This window comes from Vigna angularis, chromosome 1, assembly GCF_016808095.1.
Source record: "Vigna angularis cultivar LongXiaoDou No.4 chromosome 1, ASM1680809v1, whole genome shotgun sequence".
Taxonomy (NCBI): domain Eukaryota; kingdom Viridiplantae; phylum Streptophyta; class Magnoliopsida; order Fabales; family Fabaceae; genus Vigna; species Vigna angularis.
Window position 1 is genome coordinate 35,890,964 of NC_068970.1, and position 23,374 is coordinate 35,914,337.

At 30.9% G+C, this 23,374-nt stretch overlaps 2 protein-coding genes across 5 annotated transcripts; both read left to right on the top strand.

The window, feature by feature from the left end:
• Positions 1-443: 443 nt before the first annotated feature.
• LOC108333158 (protein IQ-DOMAIN 28) lies at positions 444-5,288 on the top strand. Of its 4 annotated transcripts, none has more exons than XM_017568513.2 (7): positions 444-723; positions 1,129-1,272; positions 1,589-1,855; positions 2,117-2,305; positions 2,539-2,619; positions 3,413-4,376; positions 4,993-5,288. In XM_017568513.2, the coding sequence occupies exons 2-7, from the start codon at positions 1,177-1,179 to the stop codon at positions 5,022-5,024; spliced, it is 1,629 nt and encodes a 542-aa protein (XP_017424002.1). In that variant the 5' UTR covers positions 444-723; positions 1,129-1,176; the 3' UTR covers positions 5,025-5,288. The 4 variants fall into 4 exon arrangements, with proteins under 4 accessions (XP_017424002.1, XP_017424026.1, XP_017424011.1 ...); XM_017568537.2 differs by lacking the exon at positions 444-723 and adding an exon at positions 801-888; XM_017568522.2 differs by lacking the exon at positions 444-723 and adding an exon at positions 850-950.
• Positions 5,289-18,185: 12,897 nt separating this feature from the next.
• Positions 18,186-22,594, top strand: LOC108339793 (F-box/FBD/LRR-repeat protein At1g13570). The gene is made up of 3 exons (XM_017577003.2): positions 18,186-20,904; positions 21,790-21,939; positions 22,271-22,594. The coding sequence occupies exons 1-3, from the start codon at positions 19,867-19,869 to the stop codon at positions 22,592-22,594; spliced, it is 1,512 nt and encodes a 503-aa protein (XP_017432492.1). The 5' UTR covers positions 18,186-19,866.
• The last annotated feature ends 780 nt before the right edge of the window (positions 22,595-23,374 follow it).

Consider the following 23,374-nt stretch of genomic DNA (forward strand, 5'->3'; position numbering starts at 1 on the left):
ACATGTAATACGTAAATTTGAACAACAAACAAAAAAAAACCTTCATTTTTTATTTTTAGATAAGAATTAAACGGGAACAAAAACTGAGAAATTAATGTTATGTATTAAAAAGTACTAAAATTTATAGCAGTTAAAAATACTCAATCCAAAAAAGTGATCATAATATCGCATCATCATTGCAACATGACAAAAGACACCTCAGTTTTAAAATGACAAATTATTAGATGGATTTCAATTATTATAAGCAATATAATAAATACAATTTAAACAAAGAAAATGTACAAAAATTATATATTCTAATTTAACATCAGATATATATTAAAGCATAGTAAACATAAAATATCATTAGTATCTTCTTTGGGGAGATATATAATAATCAGGGACCAAAAAACATAGCATAAAATTTAGACTAAAAAAAGCAAAGATGTGATTTTGTTAGATTTGAAACATGAAACATGAAACCTCGAGGGAGGTATCTTGCAGTGTGCATTACAGAGTCTCTTCAATTCCATAGGACACTGTCACTTCTGTCGGCTCCTTAATGACTATTTATTTATTTATCTGTCTCTTAAATTAATTAGTAACGTTTTCTTTCTAAGTTTTCTTCTCTTCTCAGTTTCTTCAAATGCTATCTCCACCTGTTCCTTTCGTTGTTGTTGGCATCAAACGTTTGTGGTTTTCCTACTTTCACTGTTTCCTTATGGGAAAGCGTGCACCTTGAAGGTGACTCTTCTTTGGCATTGTGTACAGAACAACCATTCCTGCTTCTCTTTGACTCTTACTTATTGTCCTTATTATCAGAAAATAGGCACTGCAGTTTTTTTTTTCTCTTTTTAAATTACTCGTGGCTATTTTTGTGTGAGCACTGTTTAAATTCTGGTAATAATGGTAATAATAAAAGTAATGTGTTAGTTCTATGTGAGAAGGAATTACAGTGTGCTGCAGCTGATGTAATTGTTGATTTTATTTTTCCTTTAGTTCTGAGTTTTTGTTTATGGTTCATGGTCTTTACTTGGTCGAAGATATTGTTGGAAGAAACTATTAGAAAATAGAAATTGTCTTGCTCTAGATGTTTTACTGAAGCTTCCTAATTAAAGGGCTCTGTTCTGTTATATGTGATGCTTGCAGATTCTGATATTGGAAGTCTGTGCTTTCTGAAGTATTGATTTTGCCGTGATGGGAAGACAGAGTCCTGGAAAATGGATCAGAAACTTGCTTCTGGGGAAGAAATCGTCGTCAAAGTCTAAGTCTTCAAGAGAGAAAGATATTTATGTAAGTTTTCTTTCTGGCATTTGTGATTGGCCTCAATCTTTGTTTATGGATAATCTTCTCAATGTCTATATTATTATAAAAATAAAAGGGTATCTGAAGGACAGGAATCTTTAACTGGTGAAAATTTACCTGCAGCATTAAAATGTTCGTTTATTATTTAATCCAAATTATTGCTCATGTGTGAATGCCAAAAGTACAAAGTCTTTTCTGAAATATTTCTAATTTACTAGTCTGGTTTTTATTAGCTGTAACTGTAATGTAAGCACTTAGACTTTCTAACCTGCAAGTTGTAATTGTGAATTCTGTTGTTGTAAAGAAACCTTCAAGTACCAAGGATGTTCTGGCGGTGTCTTCGGAGACATCCATGTCTTCTTCCATATCTGGTGCAAATGCTATTAAAGGAAAACTATCAGAAAAGGAAGTAATTAGTGTATCATCAAATGATGGGATCATTCTTACAACTGAAGATGAGCATGCCAATGGACAATCTCATGATAATTTTTATTCTGAGGACCGTAATGAGAAAAGCAGGCTAATAAAAACAGCAATAATAACAATTCAGGCTGCAATTAGAGGATATCAGGTATTCACATCTTACATTTACACAATATCCTTTGAAAGTATGTTCACTATCAAATTTTTATATGGCATCTGTTTGTATGAGCTTCTGCATATTCTAGGAGAAAAATAGTGCAAACAAAAATTGAAATTATTTGGCCATGCATTTGCAATATGGTTTGATCCCTGGTTTATAAACTATCACTGGATGGTGCAAATTTCATAAACACCAACTCCTCTTATATGAATGGTTCATGAGTGATTCATATATCTTATTCAATTGAAGGCGCGAGGGACATATAAAACTGTAAAAGATATCATTCCACTGCAAGCTTATATTCGTGGCCAGTTGGTTCGAAGACAAGCTATTTCTGCTTTGTATTGTGTGAAGTCAATAGTAAGATTTCAAGCATTGGCCCGTGGTTACAAGGTTAGGCACTCTGATATTGGCCTTGCAGTCCAGAAACTTTTGAAGGTAAACATACTTGAACTAATGATTTCAGCACAATCATCTGTGGTTTATCTTTGATAGACATTTTAAAGGTTTTTCATTTAATCAATATTGAAAGATGTTATAATACAATGAGAAAGTTTTAGTGATTTATGCTTCACATTTCATAGCTTAGATTTCAAGATGAGTTTCATCAGCTACTTGCACTTTTACTTATATGCATCAATTAATTTCTTCTGCGATATCTTTCTGCTCAGGATACTAAATTCTCGAAATCTACTGGAGTAGTTACATCTACACAGGCAGTGAAGCTCTCAGATAAGACCTTTGCTCACAAGGTAGGAAGTTTTTATGTCTCATATGCAAAGTGTAACTTTGCTCTTGTTCGCACTTGAAATGATAAAGGTTATTCAGTTCACTACAAACTAGAATCAAGATGTCATTATCAACTAATTCTTTTACTGTCCATAAAAGAATGTTACCCTAATAAGTTTAAGGTTGGTGTTCTTGGTGCTTGCGTTCTTTCTTGTTTAGTTTGCTGATATAGTATGCGTCAGTTATGTTTCGTCTTTCTTTTCTCTCATGTTAAAGTGTCCTATATGATTTTCATCTACTACCACATTTGGGTTATATGAATCCGGTCATCATGTTTCGCACAGTACATTTTGCATTCATTATTTGCTTCACACAAGTCTTTCTTCTTCCTCTTATCATATTGGATATTCTCAGATGCCTTTTACATGCTCTTTGAAGCATGAAAATAATATGCGCAAAAAATTTCTTGGTATTTGTAAGTATACATATCAGTAGTTTATTGAAATGGAAACCTTCAGGTTCTGTCTTAACTTTTAAGTTTATATCCCAGCTTTTAATAGGTCAAATTACTAAAATCTTACAATCATTTACTGATATGATTTATTGAAACGAGTATATTGATTTTAATAATTTAAGAATTGGTGCCTGATTGATTGTTAGTTAGTTGTTAACTCTTAGTATTTCACAGGTTAATGGCTAAACCCTTTTACTGATATGAATTATGAATTGCATAACATTGAACATAAGGATGTTTGTCCTATTCTTGTCCCTTTCTCTTATTGTTTTAGATAATAACTTACGATATATGCCTTTCAGCTTCTGGCTTCATCACCCTATGCTGTTTCTCCACGTCTCAAATATAATACTGGTGAACCTAACTTGGTTTGGGAATGGCTTGGCCGTTGGACGAAATCACACTTTTGGGTACCTCTTCAAGAAGCGCAGAGATCTGATTCAGTGTCTGATAAGAAAAATGGAAGTTCTCAAACTGTAGAAACTAATAAGGGACAAGTTAAAAAAAATGCCAGGAAAGGAACTCCTCATGATTTAGTCTCAGATTCCAACAAACATAAACGGTATCCAAAAAAGGATTCAAACCCCGCATTGCATTCAGCTAAGGAACATCCACCAAAGGAACTTGAGAAAAGGAGTTCTAAAAAATCTCAAATTCAGAATGTTTCTGATAAGTCGGAGGCTTCTGATGAGAAGAGAAGACTCATGGTAAGAAAAGTTTCAGATCATACAAAAGTCAATGATGTTCCAGAGGAGGATGCTGGTGCTTCATCAGAGAAGATGAAATATTTGGCAGTGTCAAAGTCAGAAGAGTGTGATCTTGGGAAAAGTCTTATACAGCAAGCACAAGAGCATGATAATAATGAGCCATGTAATGGTACTAATTCTCCCTTGCAGCCTAGTTTGATGAATAGTAAAGATGGAGGAGTGATTGAGGAGTTGAATGATGTGAAGAGTAAGAATTTCCAGAGAAGAGCTTCCCTGCCTGCTAATTTTACAGATCTTGAAAATGTGTTGCATGATAACACTCCAAGACTTCCAAGTTACATGGCTCCCACTGAATCTACAAAAGCTAAGCTAAGAGGACAGTGCTCTCCACGGTCTGTTAGTGATCTGGCAGATGTAAGCAGAATAACTCGCCGGCTTTCGCTTTCATCTTCGCTTAGTGTCAAGCTAGGTTCATTCTCTCCACGATCAGATAGATTGGCTGCCTTGACCAACAAGATAAGGACTGACAGATCTCTATCATCTTCAAGGGATGGAACTCGTAAGAATTTAGGATTTCACCTATTCATGAGATCATTTTTGGTTTTACTTTCTTTTACCATTTCAATTGATAGTGAATTTGTAACAAAAGATTTTGGAAATACAGTTACAATGACTTGCACAGACACACATTTATCTACAGAAAACATTCTCAATATCTATATACATGCTTCAAGTTGGTTTTGTTATGCAAGCTCATTTTTCAAGTCCTTTTCAGGATTTGGACAACTTGTTTTAAAATTATTACTTATAGTTCTTGATTACACCCATATATACAAGACTTCACCAAGTGAAAATAGTTATAAATTTAAGAATGAGAGTTTTAAATCTGAGTCATACAATCATAAGTTATTTGTACTTACATGATCTTGTCTTGATCATTTCAATATAATCTTATGATATACATCTATAGTTCTCATTTTTCATATTAAGTGTCATCATGTCATACACTTTCCTTTCTCTATATAGTATATACTTGAAATAGATGAAAATTAGTAGTTGTTTTCATTTTTCTCTTTATCCCTGAATGATGTGGAGTGCTTACAATTGTAGTGAACTCTGCTTGAAGCCTTACTTTTTGACATTCTTCTGTGTTATGTGTATATTATCAATTTCAGATAAGTTGAATCAACCTCAGTGGAGAAGGTGACGCTACATTATCCTTCAGATCAAAGATGCTGCAAGGAGGTCCAACAGATAGTGAAATATATGCTGACTTTTCCCTTCTTTACTCATAATTCTTATCTATGATCATAAATATTGATGGATATGTCTTGTAATAAGAGTCTTTGTATCAATTTATTTTATGTATGATACTATGAATATGTTGGTGGGGCTGTATTTGTCATATTGTACTCCTCAAAAAAGGGTTTCAAGGAGATGATTTCAAATTCTGAGAACACTTTCGGATCAAGCGTACGTGTTATAGATGAAGTAGCAGTATTGATGTGTATAATGCTATAGCAGCAGAGATAAGATCTAAATATGGTGAACCGATAAAATGCAGCGCCGATTGATCCTATGCCTCAATAATTGTTAAGGGGACAGTTGCATTTCTCAACTTTTCAGCTACGTTTGGTCTACTCCTATTAATATAATTTTCTATTACTCAACTCTTCAACGCCGTGATTATTAAGTGAAAGGAAGTGTTGAATAACAAATAAATAGAAGATAAATTTTTGGTGTCCAACTCCTGTTTCTTATGTTTTGTATTTGATTATTTTACACAATATTGTCGTAAGTTTTTGTAATAAATAAATTTTCTAAAAATATTAAAATTGAAAATATTATCCCTAAACAAAATATAACAAAGCATAATAGAAATATAACATTGTTATTCCTTAAATTAAGATAAATAAGAGAAATTGTCATTACTATTTTAACACTTCCCTTGATTATTTTCTCTTCATATATAGTAAAACATTTCTCGGCATATTGAGTTGTTTTTTTGAACTCTTCAAACTTTGAACTATTTAGACTTTTAGTAGATACATGTATAACCTGACCTTGAGTGTTGGCATATTTCATATCGATTTTACCTTGTAGCACTTTTCTTTGATAAAAATGATAATGCACCTAACATGCTTTGTTCTAGTATGAAAGATGAGATTCTCTTCCAAACAAATTGTGGATTGATTATAACATTATAATTTGACTACATAATCAATTGGATGAGGTTGATATTGTAGTAACTTCATTAATACCTGTTTCTGAGCTGTCACAGTTGTTGATTTTTATTCTGTTTCAGTATTAGAGAAACTGTTTCACTAAATCTCATTTGTTTTGAAAATATTTTACAAGGACAAAAGTGGAGCTTGGAGTATATAAAGAAAGAGTGAAAATTTGTTCAACGAATTATGTGTTATGCTGAAATGAAGCAAAGAGGGGGCAATTCCTTTATTAAATCAAGGTTTAATTGCTTCCTTTGTCCCCAGTTTGGTTGAATTGTGTCAAATTCATCCTCATTTTTAAAAAAGTTTCATTGTCGTCCTCACGTGGTATAAAAGTGTCAATTGAATCCAAACATAGAAAAAATTTGTGTCAAAGTAGTCATTTTTCCTATATCTCTGTGTCTTCCTTTCATATGTCACTTCTCTGGAGCTATGAAAAGCCTTAAATTGGATAAGGTAAAATGAATATCTGTACTTGATTGTATGAAAGGAAGACACAGAGATATAGGAAAAATGACTACTTTGACACAAATTTTTTCTATGTTTGGATTCAATTGACACTTTTACACCACGTGAGGACCACAATGAAACTTTTACACCACGTGAGAACGACAATGAAACTTTTTTAAAAATGAGGATGAATTTGACACAATTCAACCAAACTGGGGACAAAGGAAGCAATTAAACCTTAAATCAAATATGACTATTATATAAATATATAGAAAAATTAAATATGGAATAAATACAAAATTTAAATCACATCACACAAGTCATTGTAGATCGCCAACCTTATTTATCATAGTATGCAATAGTTGTTTGTTTGAATATATATATATATATATATATATATATATATATATATATATATATATATATATATATATATTTAAATTGTCTTAATACTTAATGTATTAAGAGAACATTACTAATAAGCTTCATTTTTTAAAAATTAAGCTCTTCAATTTTCAAACCTTCATACGAGAGAAAAAAAATATTTATGAGCTAAAATGATCAAAGATATTTTAGTATTAATGCTGGGGAAAATTAATAGTCTTACAAAAAGTAATAAAAAAATTCAAAATATTGTATCATATATTTAGAGACAGGAAGAAAATTTGAAAAAAAAAATAACGAAAGTATTCGCCTGATATTTTTGAAACATATATTCTTGATGAATTCGTTAATCGAGGGGATAGAAGAAAAGTTTCATTATTTAGATTTTGTTATCAATGAAAAAAAATATTATTTTTCGAATTTGTCTTCCATAAATCACCTTAATCTTAATAACCTTTTTCATTTTTATCATGGAGAAAAAATATTAGAATAAGTGCAATATTTTAGTGAGAGAGTGAGACTATATATATATATTATTTCTCACGGGAAAATTTTTTTACATATCAAACATAAGATTTGGAATTAAATAAGAGTGTTTAATATATGAACTTAAGTTGAATTATTTTCTTTTTACAGTGAAGAGTCAAAATGATAAAAAAAATAGAAAAAAAAATGATCGGCAGAGTAATAGAGTCCATTTTGTGGTCTAGGTACAGAATTCACAATTGGGCTAATTAAAATTTATCGAAATAATAGCTGGAACTGGTCAACGACAAAATTACAAACACTTGGCATATATTCAATAAAAACACGTGACGTAGGTTTCCTAAGCAATGAGCAAAAGGGCCAAAAATGGAACTAGTGTTTCCCAGAGTTCCCCTGACCACTTCAATATGGATTTTCATCACTTCTTTTACTCAGAATCTCTATGAATTCCTTCCTATTGAAGTGTTTGGAGGAACTCCCGGAATCACTGGTGAACACTGAAAAAGCTAAGTTTATGATTATGTTATTGTTTACTATTATATTTTTAATAGCTAAGTTCTTTCTTCATTTGAGATTCTCAGAATTATTATGGTTAGTTTTAGGGCGTGTTCAACATAAGACTACTTGCTTTTGCTGTGTTTTGGCAAATAGTCATACCTTATATTTCTTCCTTTCAGCTGGTTTCTGATGAAAAAGAAGCTTAGCACAAATTAGGGCTTTCTTAACCATGTGATGTTCTAATTTTTTTTTTTAATGAAAATTGAGATGAATTTTGAGATGGATGTAGAAAAAAATTGAGATGGATGTTCTAAATTTTTGCTATGTAATATTCATGTATTATTTTTTTAATATTTTGTCCTTATTTACACAATAATAATACATCTTTTTAAGATAATATTTTAAGAGATGGTTGAAGAATTGATTAGAGATCGAGCGACTTGTAAGTGATCAATGGAGTTGTTTATCATTATATTGAAATTTATGTCAATATGAATGAGACTTATTAATTGATTCAAAATCTTTGGCACATAGACTCTGTTAAAACAACATTTACATTTGTTCGGATAAAATTAAAAATAATTGTCGAGTAACTTGAAACATTTAACAACTAACAATCTTGAAAACATTAAGGTGAAATTTAAAGACGAAGATAAAATTTTACTACTTTTTAATGTTTTATCTAAGATGTTTGAATGTTTTTTAAAACAGATTGATGTTTAGAAAGAACATACCATTATACTAGAGAAGGTTGAAACTTCAATTTGGAAATGAACTTTCAAAAGCTTGAATAGTCTAAGGTATACAATAATGTGCTAAGTTTGAATGAAATGAAATCTAAGAACAAGAAAGGGATGTAAAATGGAATAACTTAAAATATTCCTTACACAATAGGGTGAAGAAGCCTACATGTAATAATTACTACAAGAAAGGTCACTACCAAAAGAATTTCTTAAAAATAGAGAAAAATAAGAGGGGAAGAAATTCTCATTTTGAAATGCAATCTACAAATGTTGTTGCATTTGATAGTTATGAATTCACTAGAGTATTGGTGGCATTGATTTTAGATAGACATAGAAACTAGTTTATGTACTCAAGTTGCACTAATGCCACATGTCTAAGGAATAAGCTTTTTGAGACCTTATAACTAAAAGAAGGAGGTGTGGTTCTTCTTGGGAAAAATAAAGCTTATAAGGTGCAAGACATAGGGTCAATTAGATTGAAAATATTTAAGAATCGATATATGTTCTTGAGGTATGTTCTAAAGTTCAAGACATATATGTTGTCGATAGTATCTTTGCTCTCATGGTTTTAACCACCAACATTGAACATGATACTATAAAGATTTTAAAGGAAATGTTTATAGTTGTTAAAAAGGTGAAACTAAACTATTTATATATCTTAGAAGGTTTCTTAGTTATAATACATGTGTTTGCAACTAGTCAGATGATGTGTAAGACAACATTGAACATGATACTATAAAGATTTTAAAGGAAATGTTTATAGTTGTTAAAAAGGTGAAACTAAACTATTTATATATCTTAAAAGGTTTCTTAGTTATAATACATGTGTTTGCAACTAGTCAGATGATGTGTAAGACAACATGAAGTTATGAAACATAAGATTGAGACATGTGAATGAAAAAATTTTAGTGGAGCATAGTAAGAAGAATATGTTAGGAGGTGGATAATATAGAAGAAATGGATTTTGTGATCAATGCATACTAGAAAAGTCTAATAGATGGAAGTTTGAAACTAGTAAAGCATGTCTATAGTAGACCATTTGAGTATGCTCATACAAACTTTTAGGGTCCAACACAAGCTCAAACTCATGGTGGAGGGTCTTATTATTATAAATGATTACTCAAGGATGGTGTGGACTTATATATTGAAAAGTAAGATTGATATTTTTCAAATATTTAAAGAGTGACATCAAGATTAGAAATAAACAAGTAACCAAACTTAAAGTACTAAGAATTGAAAATGGATTATGGTTTGTATAAGATCAACTTAACGAGTTTTGTAGTAAATAAGGTATAAAAAAGTATAAGATGGTTACAAGTATGCATAAAAAAATGGTCTTGCTAAAAGATGGATAAAATCATTTTGGAGCTTGTAAGGTGTATGTTATTGGGAGCTTGTTTTCCTAAGTTCTTCCAAGACGAAATCACTTGTAAGAATGAATTTTAAGACTCCATTGAGGTGTAGAGTTGAATGTTATATTATGCTAATTTGAGGATGTATGGCATGTTGGTATTTTCACATGCACAATAGAGACAACTTAGAAGCACAAACTAAAAGTGTATTTTTATTGGATATGTTGAAGGAGAGAAGGAGTGTAAAACCTAGGGAAGTTAAATACTTCATAAGTATATTTGGTGAGAGTCTAGTGGCCATGATGTCATCTAGAGAAAGACAAGAAGAAAGCTCAAGTCAAAGTGAAGTCTTTGACTATTGAATTAGATTGTTTATAAAAGATAGATGATGAGGCACCTAACAATAAGAATTAACCTTCTATTTATCACTCGAGAAGGTAAGAATGTGCACATTTTACTCCAACTAGCCTTACACATAATAATGAGAAAAGGAAGATCAATCCACCAACGTAATGGTTTTGAGTTTTTTGATCTTATTTGATATGATTTTACTAGAATAGGAGATATAGAAGGTTCAAAATGTGGAAATTTCAAAGAGGCAATAAAAAGTGTAGAAGGTCAACAATGGTAGTATCTTATGGAAGATGATATTGAATCCTTAAAAGGAATAACACATGGATGCTTGTGGATCTACCTAAAATCAGAAGATGGTTGGATGCAAATGTGTATTCAAGAAAACAAAAAGAAGGAATACCACATGTGGAGAAAAAAACATTCAAAGTGAGACTAGTGATAAAAATTTTCACACAAGTAAAAAGAATAAATTATAACAAATTGTTTTCACTTGTGGTAAAACAATATTCAATAAGGATATTGATGTAAAATCTTAATATAGCACTAGAACAAATTGGAAATTTAAACAACTTTTTTGCATCAAAACTTGGAAGAGATGATTTATATGAAATAATTTAAGGATTTTGTTGAAAATAAAGGAAAATTGTGTCTTTTGCAAAAATCATTATATGGTTTGAAACTGAATCCACAATAGTGGTACAAAATGTTTGATGATTTCCTAAGAAAAATGGGGTTTCAAAATCATACTTATGATAAATGGACCTACATCGTGAAAAGAGAAGAAATAAGTATGTTATTCTTGCCCTTATATATTGATAGTATCCTTATAATTATCCCATGTGAAGATAGTATAAATTAACTTAAAAAATATTAAGCTCAAAGTTTGAGATGATAGATCTTGACGCAAATACTTGAGATGGACATATAAGGCTTCAAATAATTGGGGTGTTTCATCTATCTCTAGAAGGTTACTTAACAAAAGTTGTTGAGAGGTTTAGCATGATAAATCTAAATTTACAGAACACCTTTGGGTTATCATAAAGCTCCCAATTATCCAAACTATTAATTTCAAAGAAGAATGAAAGGAGATGAAAACAAATCCATGTACGAGATGGTGTATAACTTGAAAAATCTTATAGTGTGGCTAGAAATTCCATGGTAGATCCTAGATGTGCTCATTAAGAAGCTTTGGAGTGAGTGTTAAGATATTTGAATAGAACAATACTATCAATATGGGTGTATAACCAGATTATCCATAGCAAAGAAGTTATTGAAGAGCTTATGTAAGAAATGTGGACATTAGAAAGTCTATTTCATGGTATATTTTTATGTTGTTTGGAGTTGCAGTTTGTTGGCTTGCGATCAGTGATGACTTTATCTTTTAGGCATAATACATTGTACACATAGAAGGGGTTAAGAAACACTAGTAGAAAATGGTGATATTAGAACATGATATAAGATCAATTGTAGCAAAAGATTTAATTTGAAACGTGATGACAATTTTATAAATATTGGAAAGTATTATAAATTGGTTATAGAGGGAAGCAATCTCATAGTACATATTAGATCGATTATAGAGTAAACTGATGTAATATGCCTTTTTCCAATATCAAGTGCGGAAACCCTTTTCACTTTTCGTGCTTTTTCTTCTCTCTCACGCCTTTTATGGCAAAAGCGAACAACTTCTTTGTAGCAACTCCTCCACCTAGTCGTCACAAATTCTTTTTTTAGTCTTAGGTATAAAGTGATATTTGGGGTATTCTTGTAAATGATGGTTGGAAAACTAAATCCAAAATTTCAAAAGGGTTGTTCTCTCTTTCACCCAATTCCAATTTCTCAATTTTCTTTTTTTTTTTTGTCATCAACTTCCACGACCTTGATTTTGATTCGATAGATTTATGAAGGTAAAGTTCTATTTCCCAATTTCTTTTTCCCAATTTTCTTGAATGTGGTCGATTCCACACATGTTTGATTTTTCATATAAGTGGCTTTCTCTTTAATTAGGGTTTTTGTTCAGTTGTTAGAATGTTAGGATGGATTATTGGCTATAGGGTTACATATTGTGTGTGGAAAACGTAAGTGACGATGATGCACGACTTGGTATTTCTTCTGAGTTGAATTTTGATTGGATAAAGTATTTGTTTTATTTATTTACTTTTTTTCTTCTATTATGATATATTGGATTTTGGAGACCTTTTAATAACTACCTATGTGGGTGTGATTCTTGGTTTTAAGGTAATAGATCAGTTTTAAAACAATCGATCTAATTAGATCGATTGTGCAATCTATCTAATATGTCTTTAATATATTACATTAGCACATATTAAATTGATTCTAGAACCAATCTAATATAGATATGTTGTACTAGTGGAAGATTTATGCTTGAAAAAGATAATAGAAGAGTTAGGGTTTAAGCAAAATTGTTTGACTATTCATTGTAATAGTCAAAGTACTATACATCTAATTGAAATATATTATGAAAGAACTAAAAAGATTTATATGGATTGCATTTTGTTAGAAGTCTTGTTTGGTGGGAGGGTTAGAATAAGATAACTTCAAAAGACAATTTTGTAGATGTGTTTACAAAGTCTCTACCAAGATTGAGATTTCAATATTACTTAAAGCAAATTAAATTTTCCTTTAAAGATGAAAGTTGGTGTTTCAAAAGTTTTTCATGATTTGGAATCGATGTAAATATTTATGATGTTTTGAATTTGAAATTATGATAGTAAGATCACATCAAATTATCTATTAAATAGCATTTGATATTGTAAAGTTAACTTTAATTGAACAATTTTTGTACAAGTTTGTCTTATCTAACTTAATAGTTTTATGATATTCCTAGTTATATATATATATATATATATATATATATATATATACGGAGAAACAAGTAAAGTTGTTGGTATGTTGTTAACTTTCTTTCTCAAAATATAACTTATATAATATCATCTCTTTCTTTTTAAATCTTAGTTTTTCTTGTAATAGTAAGAACTTAACATTATTTTCACTTTATATGATTTGATAGGTGAATTTGGAAAGGAGAGGGAAAGAGAGTGTGGATTCAACTTTTTCAAATAATAAAATACTAACCACTAAAATTGTTGATAAAAAGTTATATATCAATATCATGTGTGTATTAACTGTGATCAATATTAGTCATTATAAAATTGTTGATAAAAAGTGTTTGAACAATTTTCTTTTTTTGGTCATCAACTTCCACGACCTCGATTTTGATTTGATAGTTTTATGAAGGTAAAGTTCCACTTCCAAATTTCTTTTCCTAATTTTCTTGAATGTGGTCCATTCCATACATGTTTGAGTTTTTACTTACGCAATTTATTGTCCTTTAATTAGGGTTTTTGTTCAGTTGTTAGAATGTTAGGGTAGATTATTGGCTATAGGGTTATAGATTGTATGCGAAAAATGTGACTAACGATGATGCACGACTTGATATTTCTTCTGAGTTGAATTTTGATTGGATAAAGTATTTGTTTTATTTTATGTACTTTTTTTCTTCTATTGTCATATATTGGATTTGGGAGACCTTTTGCTTAATAACTACCTATGTGGGTTTGATTATTGGTTTTAAGGTATTAGATCAGTTTTAAAATAATTGATCTAATTCATTTCGGTTATGCAATTGATCTAATTAAATCGGTTGTGCAATCGATCTAATATGTCTTCAATATATTACATTAGCGCATATTAGATTGATTCCAGAATCAATCTAATATACATATGTTGTACTAGTGAAAGCTTTATGCTTGAAAAAGATAATAGGAGAGTCAAGGTTTAAGAAAAATTGTTTGACTATTCATTGTAATAGTCAAAGTACTATACATCCAATTGATCATCAAATATATCATGAAAGAACTAAAAAGATTTATATGGATTGCACTTTTGTTAAAGGTTGTCTGGTGGAGGGTTATAATAAGATAATTGTTGGGTCTATCAAGGAGGGGGTTCACTGGGGAGACACAAACACCAATGACATCTGAGACCAACCATATAAGGGATTGACATCACTCTCTACCCAAAACCTTAAGACAATGGGTTAATGGGTCTTTCATCTTTATATAGTGCTCTACTTTCTCATTTTTATCCACTGTGGGACTTAAACTCACACTTGGATTCCCAAAAATCTCTCCCTCAAGGGTGAGTCCCTTCCACATAGGTATACTCCCCCTCCAGCGGAAGCATTCCCAACCAACCACAACCACAAGTAGCTCTTTCCAACCGTCGTTCATCTTAACGGGACTTGGTTACCTGAATGCCCTTTGCCAAGAAGACTTTCGGTATTGGGACCATTATACTCGTCTAAGCCGGTCACCCTGGTCACCAAAACAAACCATCGACTCTGATACCATTGTTGGGTCTATTGAGGATGAGGTTCATCGGGGAGACAAACACCAATGACATCTGAGCCCAACCATATAAGGGATTAACACCACTCTCTACCTAAAACCGTAAGACAATAGGTTAATGGGTCTTTCATCTTTATATAGTACTCTACTTTCTCATTTCTATCTAATGTGAGACTTAGACTTACATTTGGATTCCCAACAATAACTTCAAAAGACAATATTGGAGATGTGTTTACAAAGTCTCTACCAAGATTGAGATTCCAATATTACTTAGAGCAAATTAAATTTTCGTTTGAGGATGAAAGTTGGTGTTTCAAAAGTTTTTCCATGATTTGGAATCAATGTAAATATTTACGATGTTTTGGATTTGAAACTATGATAGTAAGATCACATCAAATTATCTATTAAAAAGCATTTGATATTGTAAAATTAACTTTAATTGAACAATTTTTGTACAAGATTTTTGTCTTATCTAACTTAACAGTTTGATGATATTCCTAGTTATATATATATATATATATATATATATATATATTATATATATATATATATATTATATATATATATATTATATATATATTATATATATATATATATTATTATTATTATATTATATGGAGAAACAAGTAAAGTTGTTGGTACGTTCTTAACTTTCTTTCGCAAAATAGAACTTATATATCATCTCTTTCTTTTTAAGTCTTAGTTTTTCTGAACTTAACATTATTTTCACTTTACATGGTTTGATAGGTGAATTTGGAAAGGAGAGTGGAAAAGATTGTGGATTCAACTCTTTTCCAATAATAAAATACTAACAACTATTGTTGATAAAAAATTATATATCAATATCATGTGTGCATTAACAGTGATCAATATATATTAGTCATTATAATTTTTTTCATTAGTGCTTGAGATTAATTTCCATATGTTGATGCTGTTTATGAAGTTTTTCTAAAAGTCATTAATTTACTATGCATGTGATAAATGAGACTGGTTATGTTTGTTGCTCATTGCATTGATGTTCCCTTACTAAAATACATGTTATACATTGTCATTAGACTTATTTATATTGTCATTGAACTTATTTGTGATATAATGGTATAGAGTTGAATATCCTTAAAAGGTCATATATGCCTGGACTAAATCACTATAAATGAGAAAGGGTGGTTAACCACTCTTTTCTATACTTAATTAATATGAAAATTTAATACTAATATAAGTAAGTGGTTACCCATTAATTATAAGAACTAAGCTATCAATATACAATACTCGAGCAAAAGTTGTATTATAAGGCTAATACTTATGTTGCTGTAATTAATAATTGATGAATGGGTTTGGCAAGCTCATTTAAAGGTATGAATGTGAGTTTTTGGTATTATATATCAAGGGATGTTTATTTTCCTAATGTTTGTGTTTATCCTTGTTATGGTTTGTTTACTTTATTTTATGACTATGGTTTTTATTATTTTGTCATGCTATGAGTTCACCCATAATCATTTTACTTGTTAAATATTTTATACATGTCGTGAGAAGAAAACATAGTGAAATGATGCAACTAACTCACATGGGAAATGTTGTAGACAAAGTTCTAATAATTGTTAACTGAATTTCTATGTAAGCATTCTAAATATGTTTAACTATAAATAGAAATTTTCGGAGAAACCCTCAACTTAGAGCAAAAATAATATCTTCATCTTTCCTTTTTTGCAATTTGTCATATGTTACATGGACCCGAATAGATCGATAAACACGATGAAATTGATCCTAACTTAAAAAGATAATTAAATTACTAAGCCAAATAGAAATAAATTTAGCTTGTCCACATTGTTTTTATTTTTATTTTTTGATTTTTTAAAATCTGTTTTCCTTTTAAAATAAATTATTTTCAAAGAAAATAATGAGTAGCAAAATTTCTCAAAATTAACCTAACTTAACTTTATTTGATTGGTTTGGACAAAACATATTTCCCACACTCTCTATGCGGCCGTGGCCGCCCCTACACATATTTGATTATTAGATCATTCTGGTGTTGTAAAATCTTTTTCATTGTTTTTTTGCCAATTAGAAAAAGTAATATGAAATAAATTCGTTAGGTTTATAATTAAAAGTTGTAATATTATAATTTTAAGTAATTAAAAGTTTATTTTTAATACTACATTACATATAAATTAAAAAAAAATAGGATGAGGTTGAACTTACCAAAATATTATGACCACCATAAAAAGAAGTTCAGTAAAAAAAATTAAGACATGTTAACAATTTTTTTTAATAATTTTTTAATAATAAATTATGTATTATTATTTCGTTAGTTCGTATATTTAAAACGAATTACCACATACGATTGTAAAAAAATTATCAAAAAAAATTGTTAAAAAAATATTTTCTAAAAAAATAACGTGCCAAAACATATATGAATGACTGTAAGAAAATATAATTCTAAACTCTTATAATATTATTTCATTATTAAATATTTTATTAATAATTTAATTATAAAAACATATATCGTATTATCAAAATAGTTTATTTCGATTTTAACTGATAGTATAATAATTTCATATTATCAATCAAAAAATAGAATTAATATGATTTTTAAAATGATAATTATTATAAATAAGAAACTTATCATTTGAAATTATTTCTAGTCAGATAATAGCGAAAAAATTGTTTAAACCCTTAATACATATCCTATTTCCTATTATCTTGACCAAGATGAAAAGTAATGTGGAAAATGTGTATTTGTTTTTATAATTTTTTGTCAAACGTAACAAAGTCTCCATATTTTGATACTAAAAGCATTGATGCTTAAACTTAAATTATAAAAACATATATCGTATTATCAAAATAGTTTATTTCTATTTTAACTGATAGTATAATAATTTCATATTATCAATCAAAAAATAGAATTAATATGATTTTTAAAATGATAATTATTATAAATAAGAAACTTATCATTTGAAATTATTTCTAGTCAGATAATAGCGAAAAAATTGTTTAAACCCTTAATACATATCCTATTTCCTATTATCTTGACCAAGATGAAAAGTAATGTGGAAAATGTGTATTTGTTTTTATAATTTTTTGTCAAACGTAACAAAGTCTCCATATTTTGATACTAAAAGCATTGATGCTTAAACTTAAATAAAATATAAATTTAATCTCTCTAAATTTCTAAAAAGAAATAATAAATTAGAAAAAGCTAAATTTTCATACTTTTTAAAGCCCCAAATCCATCGTTACCAAGATCTTGACCATGCTTACCAATATAAAAAATAAAAACAACAATTTTCTATATGAATGAATTATGCCATCTCATATATATATATATATATAAATAAATAAATAAATAACTAGTGCTTCATCCTTATCACGTTGGTTTGACGGCAAAATTGGAAAGTGGTTATGGTTCATTTACAACTAGTGCATGAAGGATTTCAGATGTATGTTATTTTGGGTTTTTAACATCTGATCTTTGTCCGACGTCTATATAGGTGACGTTAATGAGACGTCAGACCCTTTAGGTCAGACGTCTTTATAGACGTTGGACCTATATAGGTAAGATGTCTCTATAGATGTCAGACCTATATAGGTCAGACGTCTCTGAGGTTGCTTCTGACTCATGGTGATTCGAGTTTACAACTTTATATTTTAGTTGAAGAGAATGTATTGTACATTTTTTTTATTGGATGGTTTTAAAAACATAGTGGAAGGAATTGAAGGAGTGCAAAACGCAAGAAATTGTCGCCGAAGAACGCCGCCCAAGGACACGAGAATAACTGCACCAAAACCCAACGAAAACGCATTTTAATCGGTTCAAATTAAATATAATGCATCAAAGAGTGATGTAATCGGAGTAAAATTAATTTAAACGGTGCAAAAGTGAGAAAACGAACCTGAAAAGCGTAACCCGTAGAGAGAAAACGCGACAAAGATGATGAACAATGAGTGCGCGTAAATGCTGTCTCGCGTTCGCGGTGTTTAAAAGCCGACATTTAAACGCTGGTTCCCCTAGTAACAGACGTCTAAAGTGCTTTAGAAGTCGGAGTGGCGGGGACGTCTAAATGGAGTCAAAAAGTGACTTCTTAAATTTCTGGGTTGTGTATTTAGAGTCGGTTCCCCCAATAACAGACGTTTATTTAGACGTCGGTTTCCCAATAACAGACGTCTAAAGTGCTTTAGAAGTCAGAGTGGCGGGATCAGACGTCTAAATGGAGTCAAAAAGTGACTTTTTAAAATTCTGGGTTGTGTATTTAGACGTCAGTTTCCCCAATAACAGACGTCTAAAGTGCTTTAGAAGTCGGTTCCCCCATAACAGACGTCTAAATAGAAAAAAAAATTATTTTTTTTTAACTTTTTCGTATAGTTTTGGTGTCTATTCGGAGGAGCCAACATATATGAGTATTTAGACGTGGGCCCCTCCATAACCGACGTCTAAATAGTTGTTTTATTTACGAAAAATGTCACAATCATTTTTTACTTTGGATATTCGAGAGTCAGACGTATATAAAGGGTGGCGTTAAAGGTTTTTTTGCACTAAATATTTATATTAGTTCGAGTCTGAAAGGAACAGGACAAGGAGCAAAGAACATTTACTATTGATGATTTGCATACTCTTTACGCCAAGAGAAACTGAACATGAAAAATTAAGGAGACAAATAATGCAGAGCAAAGTTAATGACTAGATAGTTTTCCTTTTTCTAGTTTTCTCCTACAGTTCTAAACTCTACACAAATATATTAGCAAGTCCTTCTACATATTAGTGTTTGATCATTGCACTCTTTAAGGGAATGCATATGCATTTCTGAAATATCTAAGAACCATTAAAAAAATACTAATTTATGATGATTTACAGTCCAGATAGAATCTTATCCCTTCACACGTACATCGATGTTGCCAATAGGCACAAAGTGACAAATTTGCAAATCCTACGGATTATTCATTTCTCAAATTATACCAAGGTATATAGATGCCGGCAAGAAGGGTATAATTCCCATCAAACTGTTTTAGATTTGAATCGTACAGCAAGATATGCATTTAGCTTCATTGGTTGCAAAATTATCAGTATTTGAATGAAGACAAACATGCACTTGGTTAACTCCGTACCAACTCGTATAAATAGGGCTTCGTCATAGTTGTTCTTTCCTTTTCGCCAACGTTGCTATTTTCTCTAGTATAGAGAAAGAGCAGAAAATTATGAAGAATCAAAACAGGAAAAAACGAAGGGAAGTTGAGTGTAACAAAGATGATTATATCAGCAAACTTCCCAATAGCATTTTGTGCAACATTTTGTCATCTCTCAAAGTGAGGGAAGGTGTGAGGACCAGTACTCTCTCATCCAAATGGGAGCACATTTACGCTAATCCAACAAACCTGATTTTGGATGGAGACAATATACTAAAGAGAGATCACTTGGCTAGCAATGTTTGGCGGTATCAAACCGAGGAGCAAAGGTCCAAATTCAACACGGACAGAACCTTAGCCTTCGTCAGTAATGTCAACGAGTACTTGTCAAATGTCGAACAGGTTCAAAAGATTCACATGTTAAGTGTTTGCTTCCCATTTGGCAACAACAGCTATGGATCAAGTGATCTTGATGAGTGGATTCGTTTTGCCATGAAGAAAAAAGTGGAAGAGATTGATCTTTTCTTGTTGGAAGAAGAGAATCACCTCATTGCTCCAAATGATGCCTCCCTCCATGTCTTTCCTTGTGATATTGTTGGCAACAAAGAGGGTGCAAGTGAAGGTGCAAGTGGCTTCAAGTCATCTCTCAAGTGTCTGCGCTTGGCGCATTGTGTTCTTGCCCCCCACATGTCATATAACCATGGTTTCAGCACACTCACAACAATGGACCTCTTCCTAGTGGATCTGAAATCTGAGGTGCATCTCCGGTTTTTGTTGTCTAGCTTAAGGAACCTCGAATGGTTGGGGTTGTTTGAGTGTTACAACATAGAAAACCTGGTAATAGAGAATCCTTTTTGCCAGAAATTGAAGTACCTGAACGTGAGTCTTTGCCAACAATTGAAGAAACTTGTGCTCCACAACACCAGTTTGGAGACCTTGGAATACAAGGGAAGAGAAGTTGAACTCGTGTTTGATGCGCCCAGACTTACAACTTTCTACAGTCCTGTGAGTGACACTTCTGCTTGTCATAAGAAGCTTTGGCCAATCCTCAAACTTCCCACTGTTCTACCCCAGATGGAAACTTTGATCCTGCAGTGCAGTTGTTTCATGGTATGTGGTTTTCAGCAGATCAATTTATCTTGTATATGTTCTTGTACATTTCTGCACTTGTTTGGATTTTTCCTTCTTTCCTTTCCATCTATGATACTTTAACAGACTTTTATCATTACATTATTCTTAAACTCCATTTTCTATGTTAATATTTATTTTTTGACATAAAAAGTTGATGGGGAATAGTGCAATTAACCAAACTATTTTGGACTGCATATATGAAGACGGAAGGACCAGGGAGATAACGAGGGGGAAACCTGGGAATATACTTTTTTACATATTTTTATTTATTAAAAACTATCAAACTTTATGGCTATTATCTTTTACTTATAATTAAGGACCTTTTTCACGATTTTATGATTTTTAATCATTTTTTTCTAATAAGAAAAAATGTATTTAATAAATGAGTTGATGCTCTTAGAAAATAAATAAAAAAGAAACAATAAAAAGGAGAAAAATAAAAATTAGATAGAAGAAAAAAATTGTATAATTATTAGAGTGAGAAAGTGTAAAATTAAAGAGAGTATTAAATTTTGACACAAACAATTACAAATACTCCATCGGCATTTTTATTACTGTTAATTTTTTTTTTGTAACACTCTATCTTTTATTTGTGTTGTTTTTATTGTAGGAGTCATGAAATTCAATACTAAGTAAGATGTTGAGTCATAAAAATAAAAAATTATTTTTCTATATTTTGAAAGTATATTCTTTGACAAACAATCAAATATAATATTAATGAGAGTTTATATTTTGAGTAGTTACGTTGTAATAAAATAGGTAAAAATGTCTTGGAAAGTTTTTTAAAATTCAGACAGATTGTAGCATCATTTCTGGGATGGAAGTAGTGTTAATTGTCTGAAATGTTTGACATGTGTGTTCCAGGGTAAGGTTATTGAAAACAGATTGTCTGCATTAACATTTCCATGGCTGAGGCATCTTGAAGTTATTAAAGCGACTGCAGTTCGACAGGATCTGGGGTGGGTAGCCATAATTCTTAAGACATGCCCTGTACTCCGAAGACTAGAGTTACACGTAAGTTTATCACTGATTTCTTAAAATTAAGAACAAAGTCTATTTCTTAAAATACTTATATCTATTCATCAAAGATACCAAACTACATGGTTCCTGTATGGTTATAATCTAGCTATACTATACCATGCATTGATGATATTAATACAATGCAAATTACGATAAGCAATTTGAAAATAAGTTGTTAAGAAAAACGGGATAAAAGTGACTAAAGAAGCAAACATGTATAGATAGAAAAATATAATGAAAACAAATATAGATTGTATGAAATAAAAAGGGGGAGAAATATAAGCAGAATTTAACAGTTTTTCTGATACGATATAATTTAATGCAGTTAAGGACTTATTATTGCTGTATTGAAGATGAGGTAAGCGAAAGTGATTGGCCTGAGAAATTCTCACATGAACATCTGAAGGAAGTGGTAATAACTGGTGTTAGAGGACACTCCAGTGAAATTGAAATTGCAATTTATCTTCTGAGGATTGCACCTGTGCTGGAGAAGATGACCATAGACCCAAGTGCAAAAGTTTACCTTGGCAAGGGTAAATGGGGTCACGAAGATATTTTGGAGGATTGGAGCAACAAGGGGAGGGAGAAGGTTCACAAACATCTAAATCAGGAAGCTAATTCTTCAACAGTGGAATTGCTTATAAAGTAAACAAAAAGGGATGCAAGAATCTTGTCATGTGCAAAAGCCTCACCAGACTTGGAAGAATAATATAGCTAATAAGGAACATAGATGATGATAATAATAATAACAACAATAATGTAAACTTGTAATCTATAGTTAAATAGTATGCACTATCCAATATCAGTGGTAAGGTGCAAAGTGACAATGCTGGAGCTGGAGTTCAGCAGAACAGATGAGAGTTTTCCCAAACACTTCAATGAAATGAAATAGTGTTCCTTGTTGGTTTTCAGTGTACACAAAAATAGCCTTGTTGGCAGTAATAAAATGAATTTGATTGATGGTTGGTGTTTTGTATTAGTTGCACCCAAAAGTTCCCCCAAACACTTCACTTAGGTGATAAGGACTATTCAATATAAAGAGTGAGACTGAATAGAAGTAGCCCCAAGTGTGAAGTGCTCAGAGGAACTCCAAGAGACAACCAACATTCTATACCTTTGTCATGTTTGAATGCTATGCAAAGAACACAGAGGATTGTATTTATAATGCAGAGATATGATCTGTGGAAACAGCTAAAAAGTGTAGTAGTGAACCTGGTCAGGATTTTTGCTAAGATCCTGATTGCTCTGATTCACAAAATGGGGGAGTTGCTGCTAAAGTGAATTAAGTTGTAAGCTTCAAAAGTAACATAAGAAAATCAGTTTTCAATCGCTTTCAGAGGTTTTCACAACTCACATCAGACTCACGAGGAGCTCTAGCTAGGAAAAAGAAAACTACTGTAATGTAACATATATTCTTCCTTTATATGGA